The sequence below is a fragment of the Arachis ipaensis genome, chromosome B4 (assembly GCF_059453495.1).
Source record: "Arachis ipaensis isolate K30076 ecotype BB chromosome B4, ASM5945349v1, whole genome shotgun sequence".
NCBI lineage: Eukaryota > Viridiplantae > Streptophyta > Magnoliopsida > Fabales > Fabaceae > Arachis > Arachis ipaensis.
Window position 1 is genome coordinate 36,229,401 of NC_142439.1, and position 17,396 is coordinate 36,246,796.

General features: G+C 29.4%; 1 protein-coding gene across 1 annotated transcript; it reads right to left on the minus strand.

Annotated features, from left to right (window-relative positions):
- Positions 1-616: 616 nt before the first annotated feature.
- On the minus strand, positions 617-6,277 carry LOC107639281 (protein NARROW LEAF 1). The gene is given in 7 exon segments (XM_088485655.1): positions 617-1,426; positions 2,118-2,618; positions 2,934-3,174; positions 3,839-3,982; positions 4,884-4,970; positions 4,972-5,405; positions 6,224-6,277. Coding segments are annotated over 6 exon segments (1,800 nt in total). The 5' UTR covers positions 5,377-5,405; positions 6,224-6,277; the 3' UTR covers positions 617-1,004.
- Positions 6,278-17,396: the final 11,119 nt, after the last annotated feature.

Here is a 17,396-nt window from a genome sequence, read left to right on the forward strand (position 1 = left end):
GGTTTAGATTTAACCATGATTAGATTTATTTTGAAGTTAAATTATTTTATCAATCTCTATAGTTTAAGTACCTGTAGTTTAAAAACTTTTAATTAGATCTCTACGTTATTTTAAACTTTGTAATTAAAACTTTGTAATTAAGTTTTTACTGCCTCAAAAATATTAGAATTAATGAAATATTCTTTCTTAAATTGAAGATACCTACACTTAAGAGCTAAATCTCTAAATCTCGACATCTTCTCATTTTTTGGAATATTCTATTAACTCGAACATTTTTGACACAAAAAAGAACTAATTACAAAATTCAAATGGTGTAAAGACCCAATTCAAAGCTTTTAAACTATAAAAATTTAATCACAAATTTGGTAAAAGTATAAAAATTAGCCAAGTAATTTAACCTTATTTTTGGAAACTTGATTTCCTCTTATAGCATCTAAAAATTTCACTAATTGAGCTTAAATTGATTTCTATGAAGCTCAAATTCAAAATCCCAACACAAGGAATCAAATCAACTTTCTTTACACCATTTAAGAGCACTAATTAACATTTGCCATGAATAACACTCAACAAAGTTGTGCTAAGTGCTAAGGAAGTGAAGGAAACACACAGATAGTGATTAGAGACTGAAGCTTCTTGACAAGTATATATTTTACATTCCTTTTTACTTACAGTAGCTGTCCTCCTTCAGGAGTACTTATGTTTACAAAGTCTACAAAGTGGTATAAAATCAAATATTCATTTTAACACAGTGCAATCTAAGGCCATGTTTGGTTTAACAAACCAATCATGCCCTTAATGTCCTCTATAAAATATTATATAGCTCACAAGTGACTAATATTCTCACTTTACCGAAACAAGTAAAACAAGTGAAAACAAAAAGAAAAAAAAAATATGAATTTTATGCAGAAGTGAACTGTGTTTAGTCCTTTTGATTTTGAAGAGAACAGCTATGCCATGAGACCATTGCTTCGTCGAGTTCATATTTTCGGTTTCAATTCTAACAGTTACTTTAATTCATCAATGCAAAGAGAAGAATTTGAATGCTTTCTTCTCTTTGTTTCAGGCTCTCCTAAATGCAAGGAAACAAAACTATCCTCGTCGGGGCCATTCCTAAGTTCGGAAAGAGACTTAAATTCAAAGGCTCCTTTTTGGTAGCTTGAGTGCTCTGGGGACTTACCTGCAAAACTTGGAATGAACTGGTGTTCTACGTTTGGAGCCGTTTCAACCTCATCCATGTTATCAAATTCACAAATCTTTAAAGATGGCTTGACTCTTTCGGAGGGTTCATCTTCAACAGGAACTTTGTTCAAGCAAAATGGCTCAACGCTCTCTTCAGGCTTTTCTTTCGTTGGTATGGTGGGAGAGGATTCGCCTACCGTAGAACCAATTCCAGCATTGGAATCATTCCTTCGCTCATGCAACACAGCTACGAAACGGCCAAAGAAAGGGGAAAAATATTGTCAGCTCCCTGCTTTAAAACTTCTAAATGGTTTAGTAGCAAACTGGCATATTACAGACATGTACATTCCTGTTTATGCAAATAAAATAACGTTTTAAATATCTGAATATCCAGAAAGCCTAAGAGACATATATAGCATAATAAGGATTATTTTGCTTTAATGTATTTTTGAATAGGTTGCAATATGCAATTTCTTCCATTGGGTTAAAAATAAGTTAACTATATTCATCAACTGCTGAAGAGATTTCACTGATCTAAAGTTAATCAGATATGTATTTGACTAAAGAGATAGTATTGCAATAAATAAATAAATACATAAATAAATAAAATTGAAATCACGTTTAATGGGTATACAGTTAAAGAGATAATTTTAAGCGCCTAAGCCTCCTTGATCATTAGGTAAATCATGAATAATCAAATTTGAGATCACTATTATACGTTATTGGCATCTTTATGATGACGCTAAAGTTGCCACCCCTACTTAAAACATGAGACTTTAACCAATCCAGACAAACTTATGGTCAGAGATTTGCACATTCGGCATGGGTGTGAAAACTGAAATTCCTCCATCTTGGCATCTAATTATCAACATAGCCATCTGACTCCTATCATATTAATAAGGAGGATTGAATTATAATAGAATGTTTCAGAAACAAACCTTGAAGTGCCTCATTTGTTGTTATGAGGTCAAGTTCGAGTAGATCAAGAAGTCGGCCAAGGTCAACTCCACTTGTCCAATTTTCTGGGGGTTCACCAACTTTTAGTTTCAAACGACCTCGATTAGCTGTCCCGCCCCAGATAATGCCAACAGGCCGTGGCTTCTCTCCATTCTGACCGGTCAAGAGAATGAGGCTTCCACTATCACCTTCGAGATCAAATGTCTGTTGGTTCTCACCAACAACTAGAAAATCTGTGAGAAAACAAATCCCTTTCTCATCATTGTACTCTAGAGCGTAGGCCATAATAGTCCCTGTAGTCAAACCAGAACTTCTTCCAACTTTAATCACTTGCCTCCCTATGAGACTGTTTATTGGCGATTGCAAGTCTATCACATTCACATCGCCAATCTCTCCCACACCTTTTACGGATGTAGTTACATTGTTCATATTGAAATCTTCAGCAAACGGTATAAAGGCCCCGTCGGCTCGCACAAAAGTTTCTGTAGGATAGCAAAATTGTTACATGCATGTGTGGCCAGGATGGATCTAGAACAAATGCAAAATCCCAATGCAGAATCATGACAAGCAGATAAGACATTAGATTACTATGAGTTTGATGATCAAATCTGTTTTTCTACTATCTTATTGTAAGAACTTCTAGGCAACAACATCACACGTATTATCCTGACATTAAGGCCATGAAATTAGATACCAAATATTAAGATCAACAAGTAGCACTTAATTGAGAACTTTTGCTTCTTGACCGCACTGTAAGTAATAAATTCAGAATAATCAGCAATTTAAAATTTCATTACCTGGGTTTGTTCCTGCAAAAATGCCATACCAAAGATCATCAGTAATAAATGATGTTGCTCTCTCAACAGCACCAAGATATACACCAGGTCCAAGGCTTGGCGGTAACGGATGAAACATTTTTTGGTTTGGATAGTCCAAATCAACAGCGACATGTCGATTCGTAAGAAAACCAACTTCTTGATTTCCAGTTCGACTTTTTACAATAGCCCCCAAGGTTCCATAGGTCTCTTGGCTTGCAACCTTGAGTACAATAATTAAAAAATTGAAAACCAGAAAAGGGGAAAACGTACCAAAACTTCAGATAGATGCCAGCATTGGACCAAGGTTCAAGATAAAAAGGATCAAATCAATATATGGAAGAGTAAAACCAGTATGTAAGAATTCTTAATGTAAAACAACAATACAACTGGGTTTATATACTATCAACTCCTTTAACTAGTAAAAGAAAGAAGCATCTGATCATCCAAATCACAGTGTCATGAAGTAAGACAACACTTAACCTGAATTGGTAAGCTCAGAAAAAAATAAAGAAAAAGAAGGCAAATTACTCTTTTAATCCAACTTAAAATTGCTAGTTTGGTAATCCCTTTACTTAAAAGCCGAATTTACAGTGTACCAAACTCTTCCACTTGCCATACTACAAGCTCTATCTTTCATCACAAAGAACAATTATTAAATATCTTTTATCATCCATCAACAGCACTTGCTTCATATCTTCCACAATAGACCCATAAGATTTTAATAGGACTAAATGAAACAGTGAATAATTCTAAATATAAAAAGAAGAAGTTACTGCATAATGAAAGTAAAAAAAATGATTATGGCAAGATGACAAAAGAATCATTGTTTTCGTTTGAATTTCATTTAGTACACAAAAGAAATCGATTCTTCAAGGCAAAAGCACCTGAGAACCAGAGCCAATACAGGAATCGCTTCCCCTTAAGCCATCAGCGAGCTCTGTATATAATTGCTCTTTAGGAGTTGGTGCAGGTACTCCATAATAGGAAAACTCCACAACATCCACATCACACCAAACACCACCTGGCCCCTGTTTGGAAAAGTAAGAAATGATTTCAACTTCATTAAACAGAAATGTCAAATTTTCAAATTAAAAAAAAAGGGGGGGGGGGGGGATGTAACAACCCTAGTTCTAAAGAATATTGTAATAGTTATTGTTTCACCTGAGATGGTATTTTTTCAAAAACCAAACAAGAGAAAGAAAAATAAAAAGGGAACAGAGCTTTGATGATTCATGACCTTATCACTACAAAGCACTAGTTAGTTTTTCACCAATTTATAACACTTGCCTAATCAAAATATCCATAACTGTTTGATGTTAATGCAACTAAGTTTACACTAGCATAGATTAGTTTAAGTTGGAGAGGAAATTGCACAACCAAAAGGTAAGTGGAAACATAGAGAAGCTTACTTGTTAGTGCTGGAATACTTTAATCGTTTTATCATACAGACTATTGTAGAACAAAGATGAGTTCGTTCACTGCCTTATTAGTATGTGGAGAACCATCTTGCTATTAGACAATTAGCTTCATCGGAACATGTTCGGATGTCCCCAAATGTTTCTATGTCTTTATTTCTTCTTCTTTTTTTTTTTTGTTGCAATTAAAGAAGAACAAAGAAAATGTTTAGCAACTCAGTATTCTTAAGATTTCCATTGTCTATTATGCTAATTGCTAAAGGCTTTCTATTTTTCCAATTTATAAATCCAAATCAAGTCCCACCTAGTGGATAAGGCTTTGTTGTTGTCTATTGTTGTCTAAATCCAAATCAAGTGGCAGTCTATTCCCTCTTTGTAAACATACTAACTAACAACTGGAACGAACGGAAACCACAAAAAGAACATAACCAATAATTCAATAGAGAAGAGTAAGGAGATCTACTAAAGCCATGTCGAAACCTGCAACATATCCAGAAGAACCAAAATTCCCCACCTCAAGGGCAGCAGGTAGGCACTGAACAGGGTTGAGCCATTGACTGTGAACTTTACGGGCAACGAAGACAAGAATAGCTGGAGTATTTAGTCAAAACACCTCCTCTAATCCGAAATCCAATGGCAGTGCCAAGACTAAACCGCCGTAATATCTTGCTATGAAATGCCCTAATAGTCATCAGCTCAAGCAAGGTAGTAGCCTGTTGTCCTGTTGGCAATCGCCCCAAAGTTTCAGGTAGCACTCCCTTTTGAAGATTTCCAAAATAGTTGGCCCTGTCTTCTGCTGCATCGTTCCAGCGAGTCAACGTAGGCCAAGAAAAATATGCGGCAGTGCTCTCTGAATGCTGAGCACCGGCAGCAAAAGGTTGCATGGGCGAGGGACTGGAAGAAGGATTAGGATGACCATAGTAGTTCCTTTCCAGGTCCAAGGCTGACTCCTCCGATTGTGTTGATCCGGAGTGATGAATTCTTAACTCCAAGCGAGGCCGACTCATCTGTCAGCTCTCCTACATAACACTCAACACTGCTTAACAACATAAATAATTGACGATCCAAATCAAGAAAAGCATTCCTGTTATGACCAAATTTCCAAGACTTTTCAGACAACAAAATGCTTCAACATAGGTAGAGAAAGTTCCTTGCAAAGTATCCATAACACAAATTTTTTATAGAAAAGGACTGCTCAAAGACAAATTTATCTTCATAAACTAAACAGCACAACTCAAAGGACATCATTTAACAAAATCAACCAAGGGGAAAAGAAAAAGATAAAGAAAAATAGTATCTGTTCAATATATTGAGATCATTTAGCAAGTTATTCAATCCTAACTCCACAAAATTATTTACATAGGGGCATAAAATATAACCTATCACATACAACAGTTGTATTTCAGCCTTGTATACGCAGAATATCAACATCACTTGAAGCACCAAATTGAGAAATTTGGACAACTATATCAAATTTTCCTATCATATACAAAGTGAACCCCGTAAGAAATAAAATAGTAAGATATTTACAAATCATCATGTAGTGTACACAGGCAAATCAATAATCTTCATTTTCATTAACACTTTAAAAATCTGAATCATATCAAAGGAGAGAGAGAGAGAGAGAGAGAGAGAGAGAGAGAGAGAGAGAGAGAGAACCAAGCAAAACCCAGAGAATCATATCAACAATAGGTACCAATAATGAAACAATGGCACCCAAAAAACACACACACTGACACACACACAGTTTCTTAGCTTAGGCACAATCATCGAAGAAACAAAAACACAACCAAATTTGGAAGAAGGGTAGCTGAAAAGATGAAATTTTGAAAGGTGGGTCATCAGAAAACTCACCGATCAGCAATGTTGTTGGAGATGCGGAAAATGGGCTCAGAACAAAGAAGATTGATGGTTTTCATGCCCTAATAGTAACCATGTAAGTAGATTCTATTGCCAATCATCTCTCAGATTAAGGTTCCAGAATAACAATAATAACAACACTAATTACAAGATTAATAAAAATCTCTTAATTAATTAATTAAATAAATTAATTAATCAGAACAAGTTCAATAGCGAAGTGCATGAGAGGTTTATTATCTATGGTTGCTAATAAGCTTTTGGTTCCTCTTTGGCTTGGTTTTGTGAAGTGAATCGAGAGAGAGAGAGAGAGAGAGAGAGAATAGTGATGATGATGATGATGAAATTGAAAGAATAATAAACTACAATTGTGGAATTTGAAGCATTAATATATGTGTATATATCTAGTAAGCTACTACTATATACTCTATGTTATGCTAACATAACAATACAAAAATAACTATGTATTTATATTAATTCTTTTTAGCCCTTTTTTCTGCTTTAATTTTTTTAAATTACCTTTTTTTATTATATCTGATGTCACAACTCACAATTATGAGTGGGGAAATTGGGAATGGAGGAGATATGGGCACCTGGGCAATACTAAAAATATTTTATAATTTTCTTGGATTCATATGATATATCTTTTTTATTTTTTATTTTATAAATTAATTACTTTTTTTTACGTGGGTGGGGTTTTGGGGGCCATCCCTGTTTGCTCCCCAAAAGTTGCACACCCTTTCAATCTTAATAATTCATTTTATTATTAAGATTTCAGGCTAGCCCCCAAAGAAAAAAAACCCTAATGTTTTTGTGTCTTTACATATTTGTCAGCTTTAAATCTTAGAATGGATCCCATAGCAATAAAATGTAGATAAATAAGCTAAAATTGTGATTGGTACAATAGTATAGGAGTGTGAATGAATTTGAATTTGCCCCAACGTTTTTTATTAGGAGCATGGAGGTGTTTTGGTGTAAGAAATAATGGGCGTGGTGGATGGTTGTGAATAAAGGTTGTTACGATTCGATCCGCACCCTTTGCGGATCGGATCGCGGATATCTGCTCTACATCCGCGTATCCGATCCGCAGATCCGCACTATAATAACTAAAAAATAAATAAATATATATGTTTGGTATTATATTTACTTGTTTGTATGTTTTAGTTAGTAATTATTATTCATATATTGTATTATTTTATTTTTGTTATTTAGAGAGAGTTTGATTAAAAATATTTTAGGAATAAATAAGTTTAAAAGTATGAAATAAATATTTTTATCGAATTTTTTTACATAAAAATATGATTAAAAAGAGAAGGTTTAATTATACGGATATATCCGATATCCGATATCCGATCCGATCCGCAAAAGTGCGGATCGGATCGGATCGAATCCGGCACTAAAAAGTGCGGATATCATATCCGATCCGATCCGATCCGCGGACACCCCTAGTTCTATTGGTGTTGGTAAATTAAAGCTTGAATGAGAAGGTGGGGAGAGCTTCAATGAAAAAAATAAAATCTCAAAGTTAATAAATTATCGGTAATGTCAGATAAATAAAAACTTAAAATTATTTAATTTAATTTAATATTAATAATTATATATATATATATATATATATATATATATATATATATAATATTTAGTATATTTAATATTATTCAACTATTCTATTAGTAATTAATAAATACAAAATAAGATAAATTATAATTAAAAAAAGCAAAATAAGATCATTTTGAATTATTTAAATTGATTTTCTGTTTTTCCTAAAATATTTTTGAGAAATTAATAATTGTGCATTTATTTTTTATTTTTAAATTTTTTATTTTTAGAATTTTGTAAAAAAAATTTGTAAAAATAATAAAATTCTGTTTTCTTGTTGAATTTTCTGTTTTTTTCTTTTTCTTTATAAACAAAAAATTAAAAAAAAAACAAACACCCATAATTTGCCTTCGATGAATTCCATTTTTAAAAATAATATTTTTGAATACAATTTGCTCTCAACAAATTCAATAAAAAAAAGTTTAAATTTGTTGGTTTTATAATTCGTCTATCAAATATTTTTGGATTTTCATATTCTAGATAATTACTAGTACAACCTATTTTTGGCCATTTTAAAAATTTTTCTACATAGATAAATTTTTTAACCCGTATTTATCTGCTCCATTAATTATCTTTTTTATTATTTTTCATCTCATTTTTTCCTGCTGCTTCTTTTAAAAAAGTAAAAAAGATAATTTTCCTTTCCTTTTTCTTATTATTATCCGGACAAATGATCCGTGATTTCTTTGTAATAGAAAAATGACAAATATTATGATTAAAAGATGAGCGTAAAATGATTGGCACCGTCCCAAAGTCCCATCCTGTGTTGTTGGAAACTTGAGCATTTTGATTCTTATATATATATTTATTATTAATATTATTATTATCTACTAAATGATCTTTGTTGCAAGGCTAATAAATTATATTAATAATATGCCGAATATTAGATTTGGTGTTGTCAGAAACATCATCCATCTACCATTGTCAAAAGGGGAAACATTAGGCACCAAATTAAGGAAGAAAACAAAACTAAGCATCTGAGCATGTTAGTGCAAGTGGATGTGTCATTTGGATTTTAACTTTTTATCCTTCACACATAATAGTGTGGGTTTTTGCTCTCTATCAATCCAGTTTTACCATTTCTTTTTTAAATTAAATTATTCTGGTTAATATAATAGTATTAGGTTAATGGATTATTTAATAAGAGTCAAATTGATCGAATAGCATGATTAAGAAAAAAAAAATGTCGATTAAAGTAAAAAAAAAAAAAAGAAATTATAATTGTATCATTTTCTATTACACCTTGATAGAAGGAACCGGAGCTCACGATGGTTACTGGCATCACAGATAGTTAGGAATCAGTATTGTAGCATGTTACTTAGTTTTGGAGTTTGTTATGAGAGTGTTAGCCTGGCTCTAGTTAGTTAGATTGCGGTTGGAAGAATAATAAAAAATAAGATAGTGAGAATAAGACATAAAGAATAGAGGTATAAAAATTAATATTTTTATATTTTATTTTATTAATAAATTAGAATAAATTATAAAAGTCTAATTTTTTTTTTTATGTTTTTATTCAGAAAATTTAAAACAAAAAATATAATAATAAAACACCTTTTAAAGTGAAAAGTAAAAACTCAGGTGAAGTCAATTTCACGTGAAATAGACTGTACCTGAATTTCTACCAAATTTTAATTATAAAAAAATAACAAAAATAATAAAAAAAATAAAAAATAAAATTATGTATTTTATTAGTATTTCTATGTTTTTTTTATCATAAACACAAAATATATTAATTCAATATCTCTAGATATAATATCTCAACCAAACACGATTTTGTAATTTAAGTCTTCTAGATATTTATGATAACAAGACACTCACCATGGATACCTGCATGTAGTTAGTTAGCAAAGTGTGATTCATCATCGTAGAAAAATGAGTAGAAGAGATCAACTTCTCTTTTTTTCTCTCTGTTCGTAGCTCTCTGCTTCTCTTCTATGCATGAATTCTCCCTTTACTAGCTGCAGAACGTAACCTTTTATCACATCTCAAGTGAATGCTTTTTTTTTATATATTAAAATACATAAATTTTTGCATTTCTTTTTTAACTTTTATATTAAATATTAAAAATTCGATCTTTACAACATAGAGGTGTTCGCACCTAGTTTGGTTAAGAGTGATATTTTATGTACTTATTTTGTTTCATATATAATAACTAAGACATGTGTTTTCGTTGGATTAATTATATATAGTAAAATTTCGTATTAGTTAAAAATGAACTAAGTGATATATAATTTTTAGGAGAATTCATAACTAATGTCTCTATTTTTTTATTAAAATGTATTGTCCAATTCATGATTATTATTATTATTATTATTTGAAATTTAATCTTCTGGTTTATTTCGAGTCGCTTTAGAGCTAAAACTTTTATCGTTGAATCAAATGTGAAATATATTTTATGTAAATTACACCATATAGAAGAGTATATGATGTCAAAAATAAAAATACATAATGCATCTTTTTGGTCAATTTTATGTTATATAAGGATGATTTTGTTAAACACGGTTTTGAAGTGGGGTAGGGTTCTCTTAATGGGAGAATGCATTATTATGAACAGGTAGCAAACTCAATACATAAATAAATCATCAATAATATAATAACGAGGGCCCCTTTGCGTGAAACAATGAGAAAAGACAGGTGAAGAAATGCAATGCACATCCAATATATAAATAATAATAATAATAATAAGTGCTAAATCTGAATAGGAGAAATTATGAAAAATTACATCCATTTATTACAGGGGAAGTGATTGCCACTGCTGATGGGTGATTTGGATGAGGTTATGTTAGGTATACATACATGAAACTAGAAGAACTAAGAAGTGGTTGTTAAAATGTCATTCATAGTCAGAAAGGGTTTTCATGATTTTTATATCATAAATATTTCTATATCTTGTGTTTTTCTAATGTTTAAAATGATTTTTAAATATTTAGACATCTCAATTTAATTTCTAAAACATATATATTAAACATGAATCACATAATCTTTTTAACAATTTTACGAATCAATACAAGTTTGAAGTTAATTGTAGTTTTGACACACACATATTTTGTTAGGAATAGATTTCATCGGCATGGATAATTCACACCTTAAATACAAGAGATGACACATCAGAAGAACCAACATGATTCACATTTATATTTGTTTTAGAGACTAAATTGAGATTTCTAATATTTTAGGACTAAATTAAAAAAAAAAAAAAAACATAGAGGAATAAGAAAAAGAGGGTGGGGTCTGGGGAAGAAACACAATAAGAAAAAAAAAGGGTGGAAAGAAACATGAAAGAGGACACGAAGTGGTAGTAAAAGTGAAAAAAAGACGATGGTAAGAAGAGGGAAAAGAAAAGGTGATGGATGAAAAAAGAGTAGAAAGAAAAACAAAGGTGAGGAAGGAAGAGGGAGAGAACAGGGTTGGGAGGGCGCCCAAGAGCCCTTCGAAACTAGAGATAGCTTGATTAAGGCTTAGGATTTGAGAGAAAAAATTTGATTCCATCAATGAATTCTATAAAATTTAAGTTTTTAATATATGTGTTATGTATTTATAAAAAAATTAAAAACTTTTCCTATAATAACTTTAATATATATTCTTATATTTAGATATATTTACAAAAATATATTTTTTTTTAAATTAGAAGTAATTAAATGGTTTGGAAATAAAAAATATATAAATATTGTTTTAGACGTGAGTCCGACTCAAACATCTAATTCAATCTGACCTAATGATAACTCAAAGAAAAAATATAACGTAGAGGTAATGTAATGGTATGATAAAATTTAAAAATTCGTATATTAAAATTAATTATTAAAATTTTTATTATATTTATATATAAATATATGTATAATTTAATTTATTTTTAATGTATATTTATATTTTAATATATATTTTAAATTAAAAACTAATTTTAATAATTAATTTTAGTGTAAACCTAAAATAATTGAATTCAAAATGTCTCTTTTCTTACTCGTGTGATTACTCAACCACCTAAGTATATAAGCTATATAAAAGAGAATAATTCACTCTCCTAAAATATGATTTTTAAGAAACACTAATTCAATATCAATATCTCTTTGAACTTTTTGACTTGATCATTGGATTATAGGTACTTTTCAGCTCCCAACTTATTCAAAGTAGCTTGAATCATTACACGCTAAAAATCTTAAGAGTAGCATAGCTTCTCCACCTCACTCATATAGGACTAACTATATACTCGTATAGGACTAACTATATACATATTTTTTAATAAAATGATAATTATGATCATTTTGAATTAAAAACTATTTTACATTATATGATACTTTTGAATATATCTGATTATAGTATTCATTTATGTAAAATAACAAAATTACATACATTACCAATAAAAATAATAACTATAGGGATAAAATATGTTTTTTATTTCTAACGTTTTAAAAAATTTTTAAAATTATCACTAATATTTAATTTAATTCAATTTTATCCTTAATATTTAAAATAGTTTCAATCTTATTCTTATCGTCAAATTTTTATCAATTAATAGTTAGTCAATTTTTTTCTTAATTTTCACTGCAATAAAAAAAATTCTAATCTCAAATCAAATGTCCGCCATCTTCATCAGTCTAATTCAACTCCCACTCCCTCACCGCCAGTCTCATCACACCGCTTCTCTAACCCAGTAACTCTCACTCCCACTCTCTTACTGTCACTGTTATCACTCCGTCTCGGATTCGCTGCTCTTGTCCTCCCCTCCGCCTCCACCTCTGGTTCATCCTCCGCTTCATCTCTAGTTCGCCTTTTCCTCCGCCTTGGATTCGCCGCCCTTCTTCTCCACTCCACCTCCGTCTTGGCTCGCGCTCGTCCTTCCCTCTACTTCCGCCTCGAATTTGCCGCCCTCGTCCTCTCCTTGGCCGCCTCGGCTCGCGTTCGTCCTCCCCTCCGCCTACGCCTTCGATTCGCCCTCATCCACCCTTCCCATCCCGCTTTTGGTTGTGTCTCACCTTTCTCCTCCTTTTGCTTTCTATTTCTCTTATCAAGCTTGTTTATTTTTTTGAAAATAAAAAAAAATACTTGCTGTTATTGTGTGTGAGTGAAAATTTGGTAGTTACTACTGTATGGAATTGAGTTTAGTGGTGAGTGAAAAATGGTGCTGTGATGGTAGTAGCTAGTTAGGAGAGATTATAGTAAAAATGATGGAATGAGAGGGTGCAAGGGAATACATGTGACAGTTATGGATGTGATGTGATGATTGTGGTGGTGGTAGAGAGGCGAAGAGTTGGAACCTTGGAAGAATTGAAATTGGTTAGGGTTAAATGAGAGAAGGTTAAAAGTGGAAAAAAAAATTTTAACTAATTATTGACTGGTAAAAATTTCACGGTAGAAATAAAATTAGAGAAAATAACAAATAGGTCCCTGACCTTTTGCCTCGCGGACATTTTTATCCCTGACCATTGAAAAATACTTTTAAGTTTCTGACTTTCACAAAACTTGAACGAATTAGTCCCTGACAGAGGCATTTGGACGAATCAGTCCCTAACGGAGGCATTTGGACGGAGGGACTGATCCGTCCAAATTTTGTGAAGGTCAGAGACTTAAAAGTATTTTTCAATGGTTAGAAACAAAAATGTCCGCGGGACAAAAGATCAGGGACTTATTTGTCCTTTTCTCATAAAATTAAAACTATTTCAAATATTAGGAACAAATTGAATCAAATTAAATGTTAAGAATAATTTTAAAAAATTAAAAAAACGTTAATAACAAAAAATATACTTTACTCATAACACTATATTATATTATGAATAATTTTAAAAAATTAAAAAAACGTTAATAACAAAAAATATACTTTACTCGTAATACTGTATTATATTATATTTTAGTAATAATAGAATATATATAATAATTGTGTGTACGCTCATCACTAGCACAATTTTTTTTAAAAAAAATGTTGAATTATTTTTTATTTTAACAAACAATAACCAAAATATTTATCATATTTTTTAAGATTCGTGCAATAGGATAAAAATATCACATTGAGAATCTTAACATTAACACAATTTTACATTTAAAGGGTATAATTTTTCTGAACGAGAGACACTAATTTACCACAAGTCTTCTCGTAGTACTGGATTATGGTACAATAAGAGTATAAAGGAATTGTCTATGAAATGCTTTCAACATATTATCAAGTGTAGAAATTTATCAAAGATGTGTTTAACAATCTGATATGAAATACAATCAAGAACCTAAATTACAAGCAACCAAGAATGCTCTTCTTAGATAAAGCTATATATAAACTGAAATGATGAAGTTTGAAATAAAAAATTTATGAACAATAATGAGAATGAGATTTGTTTTTAATTTACTAAAAGAGAGCTAACACCTAAAAAAAACTAAAAATAAATAAGACAGAGTAAGATAACTCATCTAGCATTTTTATGTAAGATTTTAACTAATTCTAAAAGAGAATTATCTCAAAAGTTTAAAGTTTAAACCATTCTCTATTCGCATATTTTTTTTAATTAGACAATCTGAATATTTATTGCCTTTTCTATATATTTACACAAAAAAATTCTCTAGTTTTTTTTTTTTAGTTCATAAATCTCATAAAGTTATAGGTTCAAATTACATTTTTATCATGTTAAGAAAATTAACCTATTATAATGCGTTGTTTTGAAAAAGATTCATCGTTTCTATGAGAACAAATAAATAAGGATTCTCGACAAATATAATAAAAAAATGTAGAAAATTGTTGATAATAGAAATGAGAAATCATTCGTATGTTTATTGGGAGTTTGAATTTCATTTTGTACATGTAATCTATTGGTTAACAACAAACTCTTAAATAGAATTTAGATTTATGATAAATTAATCTTTAACCTGTTAAATTGGGAGATAATGTGAAAAGAAAAAAAAGAGAAACGGATGAGGAATACCCCCTCCATAGAATTCCATGGCCACCCTTTTCATTTTGTGCTTTTTACCGTCATCTTCAAGAAATCTTAACAACAACCATTTGTCTCTATCTCAAATTTCCCTCTCACCCTGTCCCATCACCTATTATCCCTTACATTATCTTCAATATTATTAGTCACATCCTGTTTTTTATTTTTCAATCATCAAATCATGATTTCTTTCAACTCACATTATTTAAAATTATTAACTCATGGACTTTCAAGGTAGGGACTTATATTAGTACATTTTATTATTTATACCCGCCTTACACTCGTCTATGGTGCGCTTGCATTATCATTTTATCATCAAAATTTCTTCCATCAAATTCAGCTAAAAAATTAAAGACGTTTATGAAGGCTTTTAATTAAAGAAGAAAAAAAGAAGGCTAATATGATAAAAGTCACTGTATTAGAATAATACACATTGAATTTTTAAATCTTTTATTATAAAAGTTTTTGGTAATATACAATAAGGATGTTTTTTAAAATTTAAATTGTTAAAAAATAACATATAAATAATTATATATCTTACAAGAAATTTATATAAATTATTATATTAAATTTTTTTATTTACTTAATAATAAAAAAAGCTCACAACGTTCTACTTTTTTATAATTCATTAGGTTCTCAATTTTAATGGGAGAAAGTTCAATTTATAAAACAAATAAACAATAATAGACACTTAACAATCAAAACTCATTTTAATTAGATCATAATGTATACATCCTGTCTAAACAGTAAAGATATAAGATAGCGTTTGTTTTGAGGTACTGAGACAGTGACTGAGAGACTGAGACTCAGTATCGTGTTTGTTAGTTCAGAGACTGGTACTAAAATTTCTGTTTCTGTCTCTAAAATTTCAGTATTTCAGTACCTCCAAAAAGTAGGGACACAGGGGACTAAAATTTTTAGAGATGGAGACTGAAACTTTAATAACATTTTATACCTAAAATACTTTCATTTCAATTAATTAATTCTAATTTTACTCTTTGTGCAAATTAAATTAGAGTTTCATTCTTGTTTCAATTCTTGTCTCCCATTTTGCACCAAACAGAATATTGAGATTTATTTCAATCCCTGTCTCTTAGTCTCTGTCTCTCAGTCTCAGTCTTTTCGTCTCTATCTCTCCACCAAACGCTACCTAAAGTATAGGGCGGAGTTTAGGTTTGACAATGAAGTTATAACTTTCAAAATTTTTATAAAAAAATTAATAGTATTATTATAAAAAATAGATATAATTCAATTAATTTATGTTTCACACTTTATATTAGATTTGTGGAATTAACTTTTACTTTTATATTTATTTAATTATTTTTAATTTTAAATATTAACATTTTAAATTTGATTTTAATAGATTTTTATAAATTAAAGATTTTATTGACTTATTCATATAAATTAAAATCTCATTCTTATTATCAACAAGATTTTATAATTTTAGTGTTAAAATTAGTTGTAGTAAAATTAACATTTTTACAATAACTTTTTGGACTTGGATTTCAATAGACTTTTATAAATTAAAAATTTTATTGAATTATTTATATAAATTAAAATTCTATTCTCATTATTATTTATTATTCTCATTATCAACTAGATTTTAGAATTTTAATTTTGGAATTAGTTATAGTAAAATTAATTTCTTTTATCTATATAATTATTTATTTTATAATTTTAATTCTAAAATTTTTAAAGTATTTTATAATATCTGTCTATATAGTTATTTATTTATTGTCAAATTAGTACTAAATTTAAAAATAATTATATTTATAAATTTTATTTTAATATAAATATTATTATATAATTTTTATTTTACAATTTTTTGCCGCCGTAATAGTATATCGAATGTAAACATCTGGCTAATTCTTTCGTTATTACCATCAAAATAAAAATAAATAAATAAAAAATTAGTTTTTCAAATATTTTAAATTTGATATTTTGGTCTTTCAAAATTTTTAATTTTTAGAAATTTTTAAAAAATTATTTTTGTTGAATAAATTAGTCATCTATCATTTTTAATCAATCTTTTAATATATATATATATATATATTAGACAAATAAATTCATAATAAATTATATTATAAAAGAATTAGATCTTCAAAAAATATATTATAAGCTAAATTAATCTTTATTTTAAAATAATACAAGAATAAATTTGCTTGATAAAAATAATTTTTGAAAATTTTTAGTAAATAAAAATTTATTAGAAACAAAAATATTCGGTTTAAAAATGTTTGAAGATTAATTTAAGTGTTTATTTAAAAAAAATTAAATTTATATACTAAAACTACAATCAAGATAGACTTTTACCCATCGGTGATTATATCGGTTTGTTTAGAATTTAATACAATAATGTAACAACCTATCTTAGTTCAATCTATACTCTCTCCCATAGACACACTTTTTCAAAGCTTAATTGCCAGTGCATAATCGAATTGTTATAATTCAAGTTCATAAAAAATAAAAATAAAAAACTCAAAATACTAACCTATTAGATACAGAATCTCCATGATTAATATCACACTAAACAAATTTTATTTGCTCAATTTGGAATTATTTGTTTATTCCATTTGGCACTATGCATATTATACCAAATGTATATAAAGATATTCTAGGATATGCCTTTTGAGTCGTTGCATTTAATTTTGCCAAATGTC